This window comes from Pongo abelii, chromosome 12 (genome assembly GCF_028885655.2).
Source record: "Pongo abelii isolate AG06213 chromosome 12, NHGRI_mPonAbe1-v2.0_pri, whole genome shotgun sequence".
NCBI classification, from domain to species: domain Eukaryota; kingdom Metazoa; phylum Chordata; class Mammalia; order Primates; family Hominidae; genus Pongo; species Pongo abelii.
This window is the reverse complement of record NC_071997.2, coordinates 117,265,288-117,288,187: the sequence shown is the minus strand read 5'-3', so window position 1 is coordinate 117,288,187 and position 22,900 is coordinate 117,265,288. Positions and strand designations below refer to the sequence as shown.

Sequence of the window (22,900 nt, the reverse complement as noted above, 5' to 3'; positions counted from 1 at the left end):
ACTTTGAGAGGCCAAGGCGGGCGGATAACGAGGTCAGGAGTTCGAGACCATCCTGTCCAAAATGGTGAAATCCCGTCTCTACTAAAAAATACAAAACTTAGCTGGGCATTGTGGTGCATGCCTGTGATCCCAGCTACTTAGGAGGCTGAGGCATGAGAACTGCTTGAACTCAGGAGGTGGAGGTTGCAGTGAGCCAAGATCGTGCCACTGCACTCCAGCCTAGGTGATAGAGCAAGACTCTGGCTAGCAAAAAAAAAATAATAATACTATATCCAATACCCGCACTATACCCAAGAACCAAATTCTTTTAAATGTGAAACATTCATGAAGACAGAATATATGCTAGGCCATAAATCAAGCCTCAATAAATGAAAAAGGTTAAAATCATGTTGTTTATGTTCTCTGGCAACAAAAGAATTAAATTAGAGGTAATTAACAAAAAGATGCTTATATTAGAATAGGCTTAAATGTTTATATATGAAAAAAGTTTAAATTCAGTAATCTAAATTTCCACCTTCCATCTATAACAATGAGAGCAAATTAAATCCTGTATGCAGAAGAAAGGAACTAATAAGGGCAAAAATCAAGGTAAGCGAGAAAAGAAATCCATAAAACCCAAAATTTTTTTATTGAAGAATATTAACAAATGGACAAAACTCTGGCCTGACTGATTTAAGAGAAAAGGGAAAAATACCAAGTACAGATCTCAAAACTGATAGAGGGGACATCAGTACAGAGCCTACAGACAGAAGGAAAATAGGGAATATTATAAACATTAAGCCAATAATTTCTACAATTTAGGGAAAAATTCCACAAAAACTGAAATAAAAGGAAACTAAAATTTTAAAAAGCCTTATTAATTACTATTATTTTAACTAAACTCAAGATTTAAAATTGATTAATTAAAAGACTGCTTACAAGAAAACTCCAAGTTTCACTGGTGAATTCCATCAAACATTTAAGGAAGAAATAATTCAATTCTACACAAACTGTTTCAGAAAATAAAAAAGGAGGGAACACTTGCCAACCCTTTTCAAACCAGCACTACTCCAATACCACACCAGGAAGACATTACAAAAGAGCAATCTAGATACCAATATTCTTCATGAACGCAGATGCAACAATCTGCTATGTTGTACACAATTATTTGCATAAATGCCTGATGATGATTTTCCCTTGCTGGTGGAATCAAATACAATATCTATTTGCTTGCTGCTCAGAGATCAAGTTTATAAGCATTTCCTGGATTGTCTGGATAGCTGGAAGACCTATGTCCTAACACCTAAGATGCTATTCAGTAGAAATGATCAAAAAAGATACTCTGGAAAGTGCTTCTTAAACTTCAACCTAAAAATTACTCTTTTTTAACAACCTATCTTTAAGTGAAGAAATCAGATTATACAAAACACTTATTTTCACAGAACATATCTACAGCAACAGGTACAGAAAAATGTCTGAAACAATAAATAAAATGTTGATAGTATTTATCTCTTGGTGGTGAGCTTATTTTTCTTTTCTACTTTTTTCTCACTTTTAGTTTCTAAAGTTTCTACGAAGAATGTGTATTATTTTTTCAATAGGAAAAAATTACTTCATCTAAACTTACAAAAAAAGGGCAAACAGTTATCATATAATCTGAGGATCCTGAATCACAATTCTGGAACAAAATGCTTCATTTCAAAGTCTGGGTGTTTCAGTCGGGCATGGTGGCTCACGCCTGTAAGCCTAGCACTTCGGGAGACCGAGGCAGGTGGATCAATTAAGGTCAGGAATTTGTGACCAGCCTGACCAACATGGTGAAACCCCGACTCTACTAAAAACACAAAAATTAGCTGGGCGTGGTGGCAGGCGCCTATAATCCCAGCTACTTGGAGTCTGAGACAGGAGAATCACTTGAACTCGGGAGGTGGAGGTTGCAGTGAGCCTAGATGGCGCCACTGCACTCCAGCCTCAGTGACAGAGCCAGACTCCGTCTGAAAACAAAACAAAAAAACCAAGTCTGGGTGTTTCAAATAGTCTATCCTTCCCAACCTTTTTCACGTCAACACACAGAGAAAATCATATTTGTATGGCATCTAACAGTAAACTGATGAGGCTGCTGGAAGCCAGAGGCAACCAGTAGAAGCTCAAGCTGTCAGAGTGCCCACCCAGCCACTGGAGGGCTGATGGGACCTCACCATACCTACAGTAGGCAAGTTGTTACGTACAATTAGGAAATTCGCATTTATGGTATCTCAAAATCAAAACTATGAAAAAAATCTGTTGACTAACATAGTACAACTCTTTTTAAAAACTCTAATTTCATGTGCTATTTTTAGGTCATTATTCAGGTAGAAAGAGAAAACTGAATTACTACTTATGGCCTAACAGAGCCAAAACAAGTTACAATTCACATTTAAAACATTCTCAAATGGCATGTATTTTATAAAACAATAATTGAAAAATATCAGAGTAGAACCAAATAGCTCCTATTTCAGTTTGTAGACTCTGCAATATGTAGTTTCAAAAATACATTAACAACAATCTGGCTCCTTTTCTCCAGGCACACACATGAAATATCATTTGGCATATGGGAGTTATTCCCATAAAGATGAGTCAGATAACAAGCAAATGATCATTACCTCACATTATGTGAAATGGAAAGAAGCCATTAATGCAGTATTAAGGTCATAAATTCACACACACAGAAGCCAACAAAATAAAACATTAGCTCTCAAATCATTATTTTCTTATCCTTGCTGCCACATTAACCGTACACACTAAAAATCTGACAAATATTATAATTTGTATAAAATACAGAAGGGTAAAGCTTCCCATGTTCATGTTAATTTGTAGATTTCTCGATTTACTTACTGGCTGGGAGCAGGTGTCTAATGCCAAAGCTCAAAAGAACCCTGTATATCTGAATCACTCCAACACTCTAAGCACGTTCCTCAGAAACCTATCGTAGGTCCCCACAAGCCCTCACCCAGTGAAAGGGCTGCACTGGGAAAAAGGCAATTGAATACCCACCAAATTATTCTTCTGGCAACTTCTTGACCTTTACACGTTATTTAAGCAAGGCCTGGTCTACTCTAATAAGCACTGGTGAGGAAACTACAGAAGGTATATTCAAAAAGGGCTAGAGCCCCAAGCTTTAGATATTCATACTTAAACACTACCTCCCCTTCTATTACTCCCAAAAGGATTAGGCAAACAGGTCTTCTTATCCACCCTTATTGCTCTATTCATGCTATGTGTATACACGTATACATAAGGAATAAAAAATATTAATGCCATGAGAGCTTTCCACAAATTTATATATGGATCTCTGTAATATGTATAATATAGACAGTATTATATATAATAAATATATACACACTCTTGTGAATTTCTAAAGTTTAACAAGAAACAGGCAAACATACTTTGTTGGTATATTCATTCATCCATAAAAATCATTTGAATAGTTCCCAAGCGCCATTACCCACTTGATAGGGTCAAAAATTGTGTGCCTACGATGTGTCAGGCACCGTGCTAAGCACAAAAAAAAAAAAAAAAATTATATTGGGTAAGATATGATCCCTGCCATCAAATAATTTACAATCTAATTGGGAATCCGACAAGCAAATCAACAATTAAAAAAGAAATCAGGCAAGGCACAATGGCTCATGCCTGTAATCCCAGCACTTTGGGAGGCTGAGGCAGGTGGATCACCTGAGGTCAGGAGTTCGAGACCAGCCTGGCCAACATAGTGAAACCCCATCTCTACCAAAAATACAAAAAGAAGCCGGGTGTGATGGCACGCACCTGTAATCCCAGCTACTTCAGGAGGCTGAGGCAAGAGAATCACATGAACCTGGGAGGCGGAGGTTGCAGTGAGCCGAGATCACACCACTGCACTCCAGCCTGCGCAACAGAGCAAGACTTCATCTCAAAAAATATATATAAATTAAATCAATAAAAAAGGAAAGCAGGCTAAGTAAGTGCTGTGATACAGGCACAAGCAACTAGATGGGAAACATGAAGATGTACAAATGGTGGGAACGAACACAGGGAGGAGAGCCAATGCTTGATCTAAAATATACAAGACTAATTAATTCAATATAAAGGTAGGAGCTTCCAAGAAAAGGAACCATCTGTACATGAAGGCATGAAGAACACAATGGGATTAGAAAATTGCACACTGTTTTGTACTAGAACATAAGACATATGGCAGGGGACTCTCACGGGATAGACAGGCTGATTGCGAAAAGTCTTTTATTGTAAATTAGAAAAAATGAACTGTATTCCAGTCAATAGCAAACGACTGACAGATTTTAGGCAGAATCATAGTAACAGTAATTATAACAATAGCTCAACATCTCCTAAGTACTCATGATGTGTCAGACACTATGCCGAGAGTTTTACATATATTAATTCATATAATCTTCCCACAACTCAATTTATAAAATTATGCCCATTTTACAGATAATGAAACTGGGGCTCAGAGAGGTAACTTGCCCAAGGTTACTAGAAATCTAGAAAGCAGTTAAGTCAGATGTGAAGGATTACCTGCTAGAATAGTGTTTTTTTAATGATCAATTTGCCAAGGAGTATAAAGTGTGGATTACTAAAGGGCATACAGAAGAAAACTTTGTCAGCAGACTGTTGTAAGAAACCAAGTAAAAAATGTTAAGAGCCTGAACTAAGGCTGTGATGGCGGAAGTACACAAGTGGAATAAAAGAGCTATTTAAACAGGCTGAGCACAGTGGCTCACGCCTGTAATGTCAGCACTTTGGGAGGCCAAGGTGAGAGGATCACTTGAGCCCATGAGTGCACCAGGCTGGGCAACATGGTAAACCCCTGTATCTATAAAAAACACAAAAAAATTAGCTGGGCATGGTGACATGCACCTGTAGTCCCAGCCACCTGGGAAACGTAGATGGGAGGGTCACCTGAGCCCAGGAGGTTGAGTCTGCAGTGAGCCATGATCATGCCACTGAACTCCAGCCTGAGCGAAAGACTGAGACCCTGTCTCAAAAAATAAATAAATAAATAAATAAAATTACTATACAAATAAATAAACAGGCTCCCAGGGCTTGGTAAAATTAAGTTAAAGGTGATTCTTCTCCACCATGGCACTTAGTACAAGTACAGTGATAATCTCTCTCTCAAAGGCTGGGCACAGTGGCTCACACCTATAATCCCAGCACTTTGGGAGGCTGAGGCAGGAGAACTGCTTGAGCCCAGGAGTTTGAGGCTAGCCTGGGCAACAAGGCAAGACCCTCATCTCTACAAAAAATTTAAAAATAATAAAAAGTTAGCCAGGCATGCTGGTGCATGCCTGTGGTCCCAGCTACTCAGGAGGCTGAGGCAGGAAGATCACTTGAGCCCACAAGGTCAGGCTGCAGTAAACCATGATCACACCACTGCACTCCAGCCTAGCAACAGAGTGAGGCCCTATCTCAAAAAATAAAAATAAAAAAAGAACACCATTTCCATGAGGGAGTGGGGGAATCTTCTGTATCACCATATTGCAGCTCCGAAAACTACCAGTGCCTCCCACCTCCTTGCTCTCTATTGATGTCAAATATTTATTTTATCCTAATACTGTTTTACGATAAAATATTTATACTGCTTCATTTCTATTACACAAGAAAATCATGTAAAGCCCTAAATACAGTGCCAGACACACAGTCAGAACACTATAAATGTTTGTCATCAACACAATAACCACAATTACCATCATTATACTTCCTACAATTACACTGTTAAACTAACACAAGATCAGACAGATGGAACTGTAGGTCCTGTAAATAAAACATAGGTAATAGATGCATTTATCTAATACCACCCTTTTTTTCTCCCATAAGGTTCCTTCTTTCTCTCTTTTCTATTTTTTTTTTTGAGACGGAGTCTCACTCTGTTGCCCACGCTGGAATCCAGTGGCTCAATCTCAGCTCACTGCAACCTCCATCTCCCAGGTTCAAGTGATTCTCCTGCCTCGGCCTCCCAAATAGCTGGAATTACAGGCATGTGTCACCACGCCTGGCTAATTTTTGTATTTTTAGTAGAGACGGGGTTTCACCATGTTGGCCAGGCTGGTCTCAAACTCCTGACCTCAAGTGATCCGCCCACCTCGGCCTCCCAAAGTGCTGGGATTACAGGCGTGAGCCACTGCGCCCAGACTACTCATTCTTAAAGTTGCTTTCCAAAAGTCATTTTTCTTTCTCAGCCATCTCATCTGACACCCCTGGTTAAGAAATCCCATGGGATTTAATTTTTCCTTAATTAAATTTGTTGAAGTTTATAATTATATATTTGCGCATCTATATGCTTCATGAGATAAAGGAGCAGGTCTTTTTGGTCACAATCATACCTCAAGCACCCAGCAAAACAGCACATACACATAAATTACAGTCAGTAAATTTTTGCTGAATATATAAAAAAAGACCAAATCCTAGACTTTTTAACTAGTCTGTATCTGACTAACTCTTAACTTACACCTATTTATTTCTGCATTTAATGCAAAATAAAGGGCTACAGACAGTTAAAAATACTTCATCCCATAACTGGCTTAGACTTTTTTAGAACCCAGTTTCCAAATCTCACTAAAATGAACCATTTTAAAGCAAAATACTTAAGACACTAAAAAAAAAGTTTTTTAAATTATTTTAATAGTCATGATAATCCTTGTTAATATTTAATATCTATTCTAACTTTTAATAAACATTGTAAACCATTGCACATTTGAAATTTTCATTCTTTAAATATTTCGGAAACTCTCACCTTGACATTTCCCAACAATGGATGTAAAATCATCTTTTGCAGACCTGTAAAACATGCAAAATCAAGGCAAAAGTTTCATCATAACACTGTATAGAACCATAAAATACCAGATACTGTGGACTAGACAGCCTCTATATACAACGCTCAATCATATCTCCTCTCAGACATGGTTTTGTGCTTCAATTATGACCCTTTTGTCGTGACAATATTTTCTTCCAACCTTCTTATTGCATCAGATATGGAGCTACATCGTATGGAGACATATATATGGAATATAGTGACACAGCCTAAGTGAATTTACCATGGTCTTTTCATACAATAGAGATGTCTGGTCCCCATTCCCAAAGGTTCTGAATCAAGAAATGTGGGATGGGGCCCAAGCAAAAATATTTTTTTGCTGGATACATCATTCCTAATTAAGAACCACTGGTCTGTATCATATTACAAAGTTTGATCACTTAGGGGAAAAAAGTCTTATTTTAAGAAATCAAACAGCCTTAATAGGTCACCATATTTAAATCAACAACCTATTTTAAATCTGTAATCCTGAAATATATACCAAGTAGTATAATTATTATAAAATATGTTTAAAAATGAAAACTGGTAAACCTTCTAGAAAATAATTTAATAACAATTATCCAAAACCTTCATGTCTGTAGCATTTGACCTAACAATTCTATTTCTATAAAGTTATCCCCAGGAAATAATTACAGATACATACAGATATCAAAAAAACTGGTATGGTCTCATTTATAAAGGAGGAAAATAATAGCCAGTATAAAGAGATTAAACTTTGCTATGTGCACTCAGTGAAATATTATGGAATTACTATAATTGACCCTTGAACAACACAGGTTTCAACTATGCAGGTCCATGTCTGTGTGGATCTTCTTCCACCTCTACCACTCTGAGACGGCAAGACCACTTTCCTCCTCCTCCTTCTCCTCCTCAGCCCACTCCATGTGAAGATGACGATAATGAAGACCTTTGTAATGGTCCACTTCCACTTAACGAACAGTAAATATATTTCTCTTCCATATGATCTTCCTAATAACATTTCCCAAAGAATGAACTCATTTTTCTCAGTTGCTATTGTTGCTATTTCTTTCATAACTGATACACTGTTTAAAAATAAAACACCTGAAAAGTCCAGCTTAGAGATGTCTTTTAGATGTGTATATAATACCACTGAACGTCTCAAGAGGACAGACAGCATAATTGGTCTCAAGTAATATGTAATTTTGATCTTTTGCACACCCATATTCAATCTACAGTTTTGTACCAACAGAGCAAAACCATACCTTTTTTTTTTTTTTTTTGAGATGGAGTCTCGCTCTGTCGCCAGGCTGGGCTGCAGTGGCACAATCTCAGCTCACTGCAACTAGTTCTCGGCTCACTGCCTCCCAGGTTCAAGCAATTCTCCTGCCTCAGCCTCCCGAATAGCTGGAACTACAGGTGTGTGCCACCACGCCCAGCTAATTTTTGTATTTTTAGTAGAGACGGGGTTTCACCATGTTGGCCAGGATGGTCTCAATCTCTTGACCTTGTGATACGCCCGCCTCGGCCTCCCAAAGTGCTGAACCATCCCTACTCTTTTACACCTTCCTGAGTGTCTGTTTAGCTGATGTAGCAGTAAATAGTCACACAACAGTGATTTCCAGAGTTCTGGAGGATAGGCCTCATTTACTGAGAAAGTAAAACTTCTTAAGAGGCAACAGAATGATCTGGGAAGGAGAAAGACAAGCATATAACTCTGAGAAAGCATCCTTAATTTTTTAACAGGCATAAGTTGGTGTTTGACACTCACAAAATTAAGTGAGTTAATAATAAAATCCTTTTAAATATACCTCCTATAAAAATCTTAGTTTCCATTTATAGAGTAACAAATATTTCTCAAAGGAAATCTTGAATATGAATAATATTAATAATTACCTGATTTCTACACACTGATCTTGAACAGCAGCCAAAAGCTTTCCATTGCTTTTATGGAGAAGAAAGAGGGGGAAGAAAATCTATTATGAATATCTATAGCAGTTTTCAACACAGATGGAATTATTTAATAAGTTAAAAATCATTTTTAAATTTGTTCACGTGCTTTAATTATCCATCTTTTGACCTTACAATTAGATGAGGATATAGGTACAAAAGCATACAAAATGATTTAATACAGCATGAATTAACATGTTTAAGCTCTCTCTCGCTCTCTCTCTCCCACTCTTCCCATCTCTCTCCCTCTCTCCCCCTCGCTCCCTCCCACTCTCTCTCCCTCTCCTTCTCTTTACCTCTCTCCCTGTTTCCCTCTCTCCCTCCCTCCCTCTCTCCCTCTCTCTCCCTCTCTCTAAAAAAGAAAAAAGTTTAAACAATACTAAATATTTGCAACAAAGAGATTTACATACAATAAAAATCAAGACTGAAAGCCATAAGGATTCCAAAATTAACATCCATAATGAAATGTAAAAGCTAAACCAGATAGAAAAACATATGAATTTTACACTTCCTTACCTTGCAAGTACCAAATGCCAGTTTATCTGTTTATTAACCAAGCGAACCAGTCCATCAGGGAGCAAAAAAGGTGCCGGGCTGAAATCACAACACATTAGTTAGCTTAAAATCTAATCATGAAAACCACATATATGCAGACAAATAGCACATATACTTATAGAGAGAGACATAGATTTTTTTCCATTAGAATATAAAATTTGAATATTAGCAAACCCAAAACCCAAAGTTACTATTTGGTAGCTGAAATTTGACCATATATATTTATCTATTTCCAAAAAACACAGTGGTGTGTTCAAAGGTATAAATGTTATGTACTTCCCAGGTAACAGACATCTAGCATACCAATAACAGAGCAGAGTACACTTATACCAACCCTTTCTGCTCTAACTACCTAGGAACTCTGGCTCAACTGTAACAAAAACAAATTTTAGCATAGAGTTAAACTCACAAGAAAGAAAGATAAATTTCCAAGTACTAGAAATGAAAAAGTCACTGAAAGCTAGAATTGGGCACAGGGTAAAGAGAGAGACAAGAACTCAAAACAGGACTTAGCAAGCGAGATAGGAAATGAGCTACTGAACCAAAGAGAGGACAGGAGTTGGAAGTGAGACTCCTGCAAAGGCCAGGATGCTCAAATGACTGCACCAGGTCATTGAGAGAACTAGAAACACCTCACCATAGGCCCAGGGAGACTAAAGACTCTCTTCTCTCCCTGGAACTATGGTTCTGTGGAGGATAAGAATAAAATCTCCTATGAAAAAGTAAAAGTCCAAGTCTGTACTATATGCAAGATCAGATTACAATTTCACTTTACTCATGTGATGCAAGACTCTGCAAGCCTAAGTTCAAAATAAAACCATTCACAAAAGACATGAAACTACCCATCATAAGTGAGTAAGTAGACAGAGCAAATCAGAGGACTAATACCTGAAGAAATCAAGAAAACAGATGGAAAAGAAGAATAAAGAACATAATTTCATGAAAGAAAAATAGAAAAAAAATACATTATGGAAATCAGAAAACACAAAATAGGATTCCAAAATGTTAGTGGCCAGGCACGATGGTATGTGCCTATAGTCTCAGCTACACGGGAGGCTGAGGCAGGAGGATTGCTTGAGCACAGGAGTTTAAAGCTACAGTGTACCATGATCTTGCCTGTGAATAGCCACTGTACTCCAGCCTGACCAACACAATAAGACCCTCTCTTTAAAAAAAAAAAAAATTAGTAATATACATGTAGTACATTTATGCTCATTTTTTAAAACACAAAATAATATCAAAAGACAGTTACAAAAATATAATGAAGATACAAAACATGTATGTGAATACTGTCTATATGAGGATGATAATTTCCTCTGGAAGGGAAGGGAAAAGAAAAAGGGAAAGGACTTGAGATGTAACATTTTGCATAAAAAGAAAAAGAGCTAGCTGATACAGGTTTATTATATTGCCAATAATTCTCAGTATGTTTATATTTCATAATTAAAAGAAAAGAACTTTTTTAAAAAAATAAGAAAAAGCCACTTGAAACAAATATTGACCCCAAAACCTTTGGGTTTAATTACCATAAACTCAACAGCACAAATTAAACTATAATCTTTTTGAAAGCAGCATATCATGAGACAGATTAATCACTTAATGGTGCATTTGCAACCTGTACAATGATTCAAGGAAAAAGGCTTCTCAGGAGGAAGGGAGACAAAAAGATACCTACTTATGATGTCTGATCATAAGGTTCTCACACAGAGGATAGGGCTTGTATCAGAGCTAACTTCTTGAGTCTTCCTTCTCAATAAATAACAAAAAGAATTATCAAGTAGCAACCTGAACAAGACAAGCCTGACACCTTATCCAAGGGTGTTCAGGACTAACAAACTGTCGCCTAGAGAAGTCAGAAAACACAGGCCACCTCCCACACTCCTATCCTCTCCTTCCACTCTCTCTTCCTACTCATTGCTCTATCCTATCATATGCCAAACCCACAAAAAAGTGATACAATTAAGTATAGAAATTGTAAATATGCGTACATATATACATGTATGCACATACACACACACATACATAGAGTAAAAGCAGAAAGACATTGGAGCAAGTCCTAGAGAAATGCCAAAGGTCTCTTTTATGGAACTATATTATCTCTGGAACTTTATGACAAGATACCCTCAACGAAAAAGCAATCTATGTAAATAATTCTATAAAACAATTCCTACACATGTATCTAAAAGCAGAATTATAACTTTTTTGTCATAATAATTATTTCTTTGTTCTTTCTAAAGCTGGAAATTAGCATCATGCCTGAAAATATACTTAACACTCAAGGAATTAAAAAATATACAAGAACTGAAACCTAAAGAACCTTCTCTGATACACAGCAGTTGAATATTAACCACAAGTGAGATGATGTGACAAGAACAAAAATGTATTTTAAAAGATATGCAAGCTACAGATGCTTCATATGGACATTCAAGATAAGCCTGAGAATAGTCATCAGAGGAAGCAGAAATTGTCATGAGACATTCTTAATAGTAACTAAGGGAACAAAAACTACCCTAAGTCTACTGAGATATCTTGTCAGATTCTACCTAAATGTTTGAAATGTCTCATACTGAGTTTGCCTGAATGTCAGCAACTTTATCATGATCTAGAATTCAATTATGAAAACAAATCATATATAGAATAATATTGTTTATATTTGATGTTCATACTGTTTCTCTGAAGAACCAAAGACTCACCTGTACCAGATGTATTGGCGTAAAAATAATAAACGATCTGTAATCAAAAGAAATGGCAAAGCCAAATATAAATCAGCTGTTAAGAATCATTTTCAAATTAGATTTATAGATGAGAAATCTGAAATATACTACACAGTGAGTCATTAAAAAAAATAAAGAACTCAACTCTTAAAATGAGAGACTAAATATAACCTAATATACACTGTAACATTTACAGGGTCATATATTTATTAAATTCCAAGTTTGTGTGTTATTCAAAAGTTTCAAGTATTTCCTGTTGAAGAAATAAAAGCAGTTTGAGATGTTAAATTTAATCTAAGAAGCTTTCATGAAACCATGGACTAGAAGTTATAATAATCACCCCTTAGAAACCAAAATAGTTGTGTAAAAAATTAAAACAAGCTGTATTTTACACTTTATAGCAAATATTTTAAAAATAATAATACCTAAAATGGGAAAGCCCACAGAAAACAAAACCTCTAACACGCTATGAAAAAACAATGCTTTCTATCATTCTAAATGTACATGTATGTGTGTACCTGTGTATCCAGTTAGGTATATACCAATGGAAAAATATCTAAAGAATAACAGATTCTCTCCAGGTGATAAGATGAGGACAAATTTTTTTCTAATTTGTAGTTATCTATAGTGTCTGTATTTTCTACAATGAATTTTTATTATATGTACACATTTTCTAAATTCTCAAAATTTAAAAGCATTTGTCATTATGAAAACTGAATATGCTAGTGCTTCTTGTATCAGAAGATAAAATTAACCATAATTAACTGTAATTTTATCAGAAGATAAAAGGATAATCAGAAGATTATAGTTAATTTCAAGTACTTCTGTGAAAATGAATTTTCTCTTTATAAGGAACTTAAATTCACTGGTATAAGGATGGACTGTAGAGCCAGAAAGACATGCAGTCAAATTCCAAATGAATGACCTTGAGCAAGTTTTCTTATCTAAAATCATAAAGGAGTAACGGCACCTACGTTTCTAGTCTGATAAAAGGACTCTATTAATGAATATGGTAAACCCATCATGGCACCAGCTCAGTAAACCTAGTGCTCAATCCTTTCTCAGACTCTTGTTAGTTCATACGTAAAATCTGTCAGGAGTTAAATGAATACCCTGGCTTACCAAATCTGTAATTTGAGTATCTCTGACCAGATGTATCTGAAACATCACATAAACCCCTTAAAATAGTCTCTCAGTGTATTTTCACCTTCAACGTCCACAGACTTTCTGAGACTCATACTGGCTTTGACCTTCATTCCTTCTAGAACAGCGGTCCCCAACCTTTTTGGCACCAGGGACTGGTTTTGTGGAAGACAATTTTTCCATGCAACCTAGATCCCTCACACGTGCAGTTCACAATAGGGTTTGCACTTCCGTGATAATCTAATGCTGCCACTTATTTGACAGGAAGTGGAGCTCAGGTGGTAATGCTCACTCACCCATCGCTCAACTCCTGCTATGCAGCCTGGTTCCTAACAGACCACAGACTGGTACCAGTCCATGGCCCAGGAATTGAGGATACCTGTTCTAGAATACATCCATAATGGTTAAACCAAAGCTATATACTTTAGCTCCAAGCTGCATTAGAGCTAAAAACGTGCATGTGTAAATATACAAATGTATACATATACGTACATATGTGTGTATATATAAATATATATATAATTGAACTCAGATAACACGTTACCTTTATTAGGCTCCACATCAGAAGTCTAAAGAACACATTCTAACTGTTAACCATATCATTACTGTAGAGAAATAAGCTATATTTACCTCGAATTGCTTTCGTGATGATAAAGGATGCACCATGTTTTCGGTTGCCTCTAGGCTGGAATTTAAAACAAAAAACACTTACATTTGAATCTTCTAGTATCAGACTAGTATTACTTATACAATATGTAAACTTATTTTTATTTACTAATACTCAGAGTTTTGGGCACAGGGAAGCAGTGTCTTAAAACTACTTAAGGACTGAATGTTCAGGTGCAGTGGCTCATGCCTGTAATCTCAGCACTTTGCGATGCCTAGGTGGGCCGACTGCTTGAGCCCAGAAGCAGACCTGCCTGAGCAACGTGGCAAAACCTCATCTCTACAAAAAATACAAAAATTGGCCAGGCATGGCAGTGCATGCCTATAGTCCCAGCTACTTGGGAAGCGGAGGTGACCCAGGAGGTTGAAGCTACGAAGCTACAGTGAGCCCTGATCATGCCACTGCACTCCAGCCTGGGTGACAGAGTGAGACCCTGTCTCAAAAAAAAAAAAGTAGACACAGGATGCGGGACAATAGGAGTAAAGTGAGCATAGCAGAGCTAGGCAGTATGCGGGAGAATAGGAGTAAAGTGAGCATAGCAGAGGCACATGTCAGGACTAACCTTGCAGGAAAGAACAAGGATTGAAGCTGGAAACTGTTTCCAAATCAAAAACCAATCCACAGACAAGAGAAGTCAAGGCCAAAGACCATACTGGTTGCCAGTTCAGCACACTCTATTGAGGCTGTAAGTTTTGCTCACAGGAAAAGTGGTCATATCTCCAATGCCAATTCATTGACTACCTGTTGTGTATCTATACAGACAATGCTACTAACAAAACATACACAGATATGTAATTGCTATATTAAATAATTCCATTCCATAAGTATACACTGAACACACTGTGGGTAGGTTCATGACGCTAGGCACTGCATAAGATGCACTAAAGTGCTGTCAAGAAAAGCACAATGGACATACAGTAAGTGTAGACAGATTTTTTTAAAAAACACAGAAAAGTTATTTCACTCAATAAACATGAATTGATTGTTGGATTCATGCAAGACACAATTTGGCCCTGGGAAGAGATATAAAGATGAATCAGATGTCTGCCCTCCAAGAGCTTATAATTCAACAGCTGAAATCAACAGAATGCAGAAATCGATAGAATGCAGAAATCAATTGAACTCCCCCACCCCCAACACACAAACACAAAACAAAGTACTAAGGGTTTCAAAGTAAGTTAATTCTGTGGTTACTTTTTTGGAATCAATTTATGGTAAGCATTCTGAAACAGTATTGCAATTAACCAATGAGTGTTAAGGAGTGGAAACTTATCTAACCAGCTGCCTCAGCAACAGCTTCCTAGCTGCATAACCCAAAAAATATTCACATTAAGACAAACTAAGTACTTGAAATTAAACTAATATATGCAGATCTCTACCCGTCTACAAAATAAATTATTCAAGATAAGCACAAACTGCAGTGGAAAAGAGGCTACAGAGGAAAAAAATACAAACTTTGGGCTGAAAAATGAGTCGTTTCTCCAGTAAAGAAACACTCAGAAAAAATGTAAGATAACTCATATGGGCTGGACTACATAATCTTTAATAAAGGTTCTTTTCGATCTGGCTGCTTCCTCTGGGTCTAAAACAGTAACTGGCACGTGTTAAGCACTCAATAAATATCTGTTAAATAAACATGGATCCAAAAAATAATAATAAAAAATTAAAATAAAATAAACATGGATCCATGGTTCCTACTCTTCATCACAGACCCGGGAGGCCCTCACTACCAAACAACTGATAATCCCAAGATCCAGTCTATAAATTATCAGCCTCTATAACCCTTCTCTAGCGGAGATCCCAACCCGCTAGAGAAGAGTCAGCAGCTCTTTACTCTGCACTTCCGTGGCATTTTGCTCACATCGCTAACTATAGCGCAGAAAACGCTAGGTTATGAAAAACGTTTACGGGACTGTCTCCCCTCTAGACGAGAAGCTCCACGAAAGCATATTCATCTCTGTATCCTTAGCACCTAGCACAGCACCTGTGACACCGAAACGGACGAACGGACAGGCACACCCTTATTAAATGCTCTTTATTGAAACACACAAGACCTGGCGCGATCCAGCCCCAGGTATGGGTGAAGGCTCAGATTCTGCGCTCTGCAGCAGCCTGGCAGATGCTGAAGACTGTAAGGTCCTGGAAAATTCTCCCACCGCAGTTGAGCGTCGGCCCAGACTAGCCCTAGCCAGACCGCGAGAAGGGACCACCAAGGGTCCAGATAAGAGAAAGGACCCTCGAGTCCAGTGCTGTGCCTTCCCCTCCGAATACAGAGAGCGACACTAACAATCCTCTCTCCTCCGAATACAGAGAGCGAAACTAAGAACCAAAGTGAGATCGTACGCTCCCCAGAGCACGAAGTTCCAGCCCCCAACAACCGAATTCTGAGCCCAGGAAGAATCTCAGGGACCACCACCCCACCCCGCCCCAGACCCCCACTAGCCCAAGGTGCCGTTGCCAAGGCGACCGCACAAGCCAACGGGCCCCAGTCCCCCATCCACCCGGCTCCACTCCCCTACGTGGCTCCTGCTACGTGGCTCTGCCCACGAAGCGCCCGCGCCAAGTTGGCTGCTGCTGTAGACGGGCCTGGTTCACCTGTACTTCAGTCTCCGGTGGCCACTCGGTGTTGACCAACAAGTCATAGAGAATCGTCTCCTCCTCACCCTCTGCAGTGCCTGGACTCAAAGCCGGCCCTGACTCGGGGCCCGCCATGTTCGCCCGGGACTCAGGCAGCGGAGGAGTGTCTCTACGGAATCCCTCACAGGACAAGCTTCTCTATCCGCGGCCGCTTTTGATTCACGGGGAAGGGAGTGAACTGACCGCGGCAAGGAAATGCTAGGTTAACCCTTTTATCAGTAGGAAGGACAGGGACTATTGCTTGTCTTGGGAACGACTTGTCTCCCGGTCCTGATACACTCCTTGTTCATTAATCTACATGAGATCGGCCAAGTCATTGAGCCTCTCTTATAAGTCAGTTTCTATAAAACAGAAATGGTAAAGGTACCCCACTGAAATGCTAATGTTCATTTGTGTATTCTTTGCCTAACACGTACAGAGAGTTTAAACAGTGGTTTTAAAATAAACAACCAAAGTTATCCAATGAAAGGTAGCAGAGGAAGAATGCTACAGGAGCTCAGAAAAGGCAACGAAGGCCAGAGTCTGCAGGAATTTCCTGGAGGACGTGGAGCTTGTCCCTGCGTCTTTAACAATAGGCAGAATTTTAATCCACTGGAGAAGCATTTCAAGTAGCTGGAAATGGAATGAGCAGAGACAGAGGCAGAAATACAGAGTTGAAAGAACTCTTTCAACGCGTCGCCAGTGAGTGACTACTTTCTGAGTGTGGGAGTAAAAGAATTTACCAAGACAGTGGTAGATAAAGAAAGACAGATTAAAGAAACTATGAAAGTTCGTTGCCAGGGAGCAGCGGGCCGAATCAGCAGAGGAGGAGCTCATTGCTGGGAAACAAAGGCTTGTTGAGAATTTTATAGACTGGAACTTGGAGTGATTGATAACACCAAGGTAGCAGGGAGTTAACTTGCTTTTTCTTTTCTTTTCTTTTCTTTCTTTTTTTTTTTTTTTTGTCAGCTGAAGTGTTTGAGAAATTGAGGCATTTGAAGGTAAGCAGGAAGTTTGTGAGTTAAGTACGTTATCTGTGTAGAAGGGCCATATGTCCTGGGCCATAAAGAAAAGTAGACCTATGGCTTATTTGTTTCTTCCTTCTGTTTATATGTTTTGGACCATGAAGAAAGACAGACGTATAGCTTATTTGCCTTATCTCTTTGTTTTTCCCTGCTCCCACTAGCCTGCCTTTTTTTTTTTTTTTTTTTTTTTCCTAATTAGGACTCAACAAGACGAGTGAATAGAACCCAAGTTGAGAAAGGGTGTAGGGGCAATAAAGTTGAAATAATAGGTTGAGAACCCGCATGGAGGGAGCGAAAAGGTCAACCCCGTTTGTTCACTCATTCATTCATTCAACAAATACCTCTTTGTGGACAGTTATAAGCAGAGCCTACTGTAACATGAATGAATATATACTGTACAAAGTATTACACTGTTTCACATCAAAAGAAACACAAATATTGAATATCCCTTGAGATAATTATATTTCATGATATCCATCAAGATGCATTAGGCGGTGATGCAATTAAAAGCCTCTGCTGGGAAGCCTCTAACCAGCTCCCATTTCTCTCAGAGTTTAATGACCTCAAAGCCTTACATCATCTGCCTGCTCTCCTAAATCTCACACCTCTTTTCCTGCTCCCTCTACTACCTTCAGCCACACTGGCTCTATTTCTGAACACACCAGACACACATCAACTTCAGGAGTTCTGCAAAGCCTGTCCCCTCCACTTGGAAGGCTTTCTACCAGATGTTTACTCGGTTCCTCCCTTATCTCCTTCAAGTTTTTGCTCAAATGTCATCTTCTCTCTGAAGCCTACCTTGACTGCTCATTTTTAAATTTGCAATGACCATTCTCCAACTCCAGCTTTCCAGAGCTGCTCTATTATTTTTTCCATTACACTTGTCATCATTTAAACGGCTATACAACATATTTGCTTATTATCTGTCTCCATTCACTAAAAGGTAAGCCATGCCAGGTGCTCTATCTATATGCATACAAATGCTATATCCATCCCTGCTATATCCCCAGAATTTATAACAGTGTCTGGCATAGAGCAGAGGACAAAATATATATTATTTGTTGAATAAATGACAGACTTCCCAGAAAATCTTTTACACATTGTCTCCCCATAGTATTTCTCTGCATAGCAGCTGTGCCTTTCAATCAAACCCCTCATTGTGAACACCAGACGTGTCTTCTCCCTACCCCACAAGGCTGACAAATTGTACACCTCCAGGGAGCCCTGCCCACATTGCATGTGGTAGAACATGAAGAGGCAGGAACACCATGCACATGGAATGCGGTGTGAGGGCTGGTTACTGGAGTCCTCCAGTACCTCAGTACGACCCCACCTATTTCTCCACACCAAGTTTCCTTGGCTCTTTACTCCTCTTCCCTGTCTCATCCTTTCTCAGACAGATATTGGGGTTGCTTTCTGTTTCATCACTCTCTTCACCACTTTCACTCAATCTGTGAAAGCCAGGACATAGCTGGTCAAACTGGCAAAGGATGCTTCCTTCTTAGGTGGTGTGCAAAGGGGACCACTGCAAATACATCATGAAGAATTTATTTCTTTTACCATCATCACACCATTTTTGTCGGTATGTTTTTGTTTTTGAAAACAGGGTCTCACTGTTTCACTGAGGCTAGAGTGCATTGGCACAAAGAGAGCTCACTGAAACCTCTACTTCTGGGCTCAAGCAATCCTCCCACCTCAGCCTCCTGAGTTGCTGGGACCACAGGTGCATGCCACCATGCTGGGCTAACTTTATGATTTTTTGTAGAGATGGGGGGTCTTGGACTCCTGGGCTCAAGTGATCTGCCTCGGCCTCCCACAGTGCAGGGATTACAGGCACGCACCGCCATGCCCAGCCTCACACTATGTTAATTGTTTTATCCATCCTCATCCATACTCCACTTACCATAGCGTGTACAAAAGGACAGAAAACATAAAGTCATGCCTGGAAGAGAACTTCTACTCTGAAGAAACAACAACCGAAGTGTCACAGGATGAATCTACGCTATTTGGAGAGGGAGTATACATTTAACTTGCAGCAATCCCTGGAAGAAAAATTCTACTAGCAGAGATGCTCTGAGCAGGTAAGTGGGTTGTTAAACCTTCAGCACCACTAGTTAAAATCCAGAAGAGTTCCTGGAAGGGGAGAAATGTGAGGTGACCTATAAAAGGGAAGAAGGTGGTAAGAATGTGTACGTCACAAGAAGAACTCCAAATGTTGAATATCAGACACGGGTTGGAAAAGAAAAGGCAAAGAACTGATCAAGTTCAACTGAATCAAAGGAATAGGATGACTTAAAACAAATTGAGTGGCTGAAGCCAAATTGCTACTTGGTCTCGTTTACAGTGACTATATAGCAAAGTATCCAAACTGGGATACTTTTGAAAAGAAAAAGCCATGATTTTAATAGTTATGCTAGGACAACAACCATGAAACAGGACTGTCATGGGCAAACTGAGATGATTGTCACACTAATCCTAAACAGCAGAGTGGGTAATTTAATGAAGAGGTGGTGAGCATTTTACAAGGATAGCAAGACTCTTCTGTTCGTCATTATTCTCTTCTCCTTTCCTCCCTCATGCTTGTAGTGACACTGTTCATTTTTGTCTGCCCAGGCCCTTTGCTTCCTTTGGAGACTGTTCTAGCTGCTCTTCATTCACTCAAGTCAGATAATTCCTAGTGTTACCACCAATCCCCAAACTCTGCCCCCTTGACCCAAAGAACTCCATTCCTGTTACTTTGAGCATCAGGTTGAGAACGCTTCCCTGGGATTTTTTCTTTTTAAGATGCAAATGGAGGAAAAGGCTCCTTGCCTTTTTGGGTCAGAGTTTGAAGAATATTGAGGTTATTAGCATCCATCTTATTCATTACAGAGAGAAAGCCTGTCTGTATAGTGAGAGAATGAAACCAATACATTGAAAAAAACTGAGAAGAGAAAGAGGTAGAGACTTCACCTGATACAAGCACGCCTGAAACAAGAGACACCTGTATGATTCCATCTTCCCAGGTAAGTGATCTAGTTCATTCTCTTTTATGCTTCAACTAGTTTGAGTTTCTAGGCATTGAAACCATCCCTCTTTTGGTGTTTCTACCAGTGGATTTTGCATTATTTTATTTTACCTTAAAATATAGAATATCAGACACGGGTTGGAATAAGGATTTTACCTTATTTATTTATGTATGTATTTATTTAAGGCAGGTTTATTTAAGACAGGCTCTTGCTGTGTCACCCAGGCTGGAGTGCAGTGGCGCAAACACAGCTCACTGTAGCCCCAACCTCCGGGATGCAAGCGATCCTCTTGCCTCAGCCTCCCAAATAGCTGGGACTACATGCACGTGTCACCACACCCACCCAGCTAAAGATTTACTGAATTTAGAATCTGTATGTTGTGTATGGATCTCTGCAATGTTGCTTCTGAATTGACAGATTGGTGTTATTAGTTAATAATTGAGAGTGTTCATGGCTTACTGAGCATTTCCGTCCTCACAGCCACTGCTGAAATTGACAGACTCAGAAGACAGAGTCAATCTCTATTTCACAGATAAGAATATTAAAGCTTAGAGAAATCTAGGATAACAACAGAGCTAAAATTCAGACAAGGTCCTCAGGTCTTGATCCTGTGCTTTTTGTTTAAACTACCACATGTTACCGAGAACTGCATGGAAAAGGATTACTTAAAAATATAGATGGAGCACTTAGATGATTGAAAGTGAAAATAAACAGTTAAGGATGACCAGGAGTACCAACATGTGGAACTGGGGTATTATCAACCTGTCAAAGGAAAATTAAATACATTATATGTAAGAGTTTGGTTGACAAATACTATTATGATCATCTAATCAACTCCTTAATTTAGCTGAAAGTCCATCTCTGGTTCAAAAATATTTGAAATCATGAATGTCTTTTTTTTTTTCTTTTAAATGTTTGGAGAGACAGAGTCTTGCTATGTTGCCCAGACTGGTCTTGAACTCCTGGCCTCAAGTGAGCCTCGCACCTCTCAGCCTCCCAAAGTGCTGATATTGCAGGTGTAAGCCACTGCACCCATCTTCTTTTCTCTCTCAGTTTCTTTTTTATGAATAAATCATTCTGAAAAGAAAAATTATGTTTTCCAAATAACCAACACAAATGGTAACTGTAAACTGCTTAAGGAAATAAGATAAATAAAATCTGAGACAGTTTCAAAATACGCATCATCATCATTATCATCATCACTATGTTTTGTGTACCTACCCTGCTTCAAGCACTAAACCAGGTATCTACAAGTAGATACACATGTACTTTAGTAAACTGAGGCTCTAAATCATTGTGACCCAAACAAGGTCACATGCTGGTAATGGCAAAGCCACAAATGAAATAGTTTTTGTCTAACAGAGAAGGTACTATGATTTACCCACTTTAAAGAGTAGTGATCTGATGATGATATAAGCCTTTGATGAAAAGGAAAAAAAATTTAGAAAAATTGTCCTGTTTCTTCCTAGCCTCATAGCATATCAAGTGTACTTCAACTGAACTGAATATAATCCTCATTCACTTTGCTGATGACCACAGACATTCTATCTTAGAATTAGACAAAAACTTAACATCATCTCACATAAATGAATCATTTCTTGGCTGGGTGCAGTGGCTCACTCCTGTAATCCCAGCACTTTGGGAGGCCGAGGTGGGCGGATTACCTGAGGTCAGGAGTTCGAGACCAGCCTGGCCAACATGGTGAAACCCTGTCTCTACTAAAAAAAAAAAAAAAAAATATTAGGCAGGCACGGTGGCACACCCCTGTAATCCCAGCTATTCAGGAGGCTGAGGTTTGAGCCCTGAAGGACAATTGCTTGAGCCCGAGAGATGGAGGTTGCAGTGAGCCGAGATCACGCCACTGCACTCCAGCCTGGCCGACAGAGCAAGACTCTGTCTCAAAGAAAAACAAAAAAAATAATCATTTTTCTTCTTTCAACTCATCAATGTATAGCTGTCATTAGCTCATAGATTCATTTAGTAGGAGCTCAGCCTTTTAGCTCCTATCAGTTAAAAAGTCCATTAAGCTAAAAGCCATTAATGATTCAGCATTTAACCCTTTTATGCTTTTCAATATTAGAGGCAAAAGAGATTAGATCATCATACGAAGTTGCTTCTATTTTAAAGTTGAAATTGCATAGTAAAATTGAATTTGGGCATTTAAACACTACCTGTTATAGGTGTCATACATTTGTATTTGATTGGATGGTGCACTAGCTCTTTATGAAGAATATAAATTTTAATCATAATATAAAATAACACCAAGAGAAATTCAAGAAATTTTATTTTCTCTAGAAAGCCTGCAGAATCCCAATCAATCCTTCCATAAATATTCTAAGACTTTTATAATATATCTTGGCAGCAAAAATAGATATAAAGCTCATGCATGGTTTTAGCAAAGAAACAATGTCCAGCCCCTTACTGAACTCTCATTTACA

General features: G+C 38.7%; 1 protein-coding gene across 2 annotated transcripts in view; it reads right to left on the bottom strand.

Moving 5' to 3' along the window:
* Nucleotides 1-16,819, bottom strand: part of NBAS (NBAS subunit of NRZ tethering complex) — a 395,596-nt gene extending 378,777 nt beyond the window's left edge. Inside the window, exons 1-6 of one of the 2 annotated variants that reach the window (XM_024242131.2) lie at nt 16,409-16,819; nt 13,777-13,831; nt 11,983-12,019; nt 9,251-9,328; nt 8,681-8,728; nt 6,749-6,792 (exon numbers count right to left, since the gene is read on the bottom strand). In XM_024242131.2, coding sequence (XP_024097899.2) covers nt 6,749-6,792; nt 8,681-8,728; nt 9,251-9,328; nt 11,983-12,019; nt 13,777-13,831; nt 16,409-16,525 — 379 coding nt within the window. In that variant the 5' untranslated portion in view covers nt 16,526-16,819. The remainder of the gene's footprint in view (nt 1-6,748; nt 6,793-8,680; nt 8,729-9,250; nt 9,329-11,982; nt 12,020-13,776; nt 13,832-16,408) is intronic. The other variant, XM_054548369.2, reaches the window with a different exon arrangement.
* Nucleotides 16,820-22,900: the final 6,081 nt, after the last annotated feature.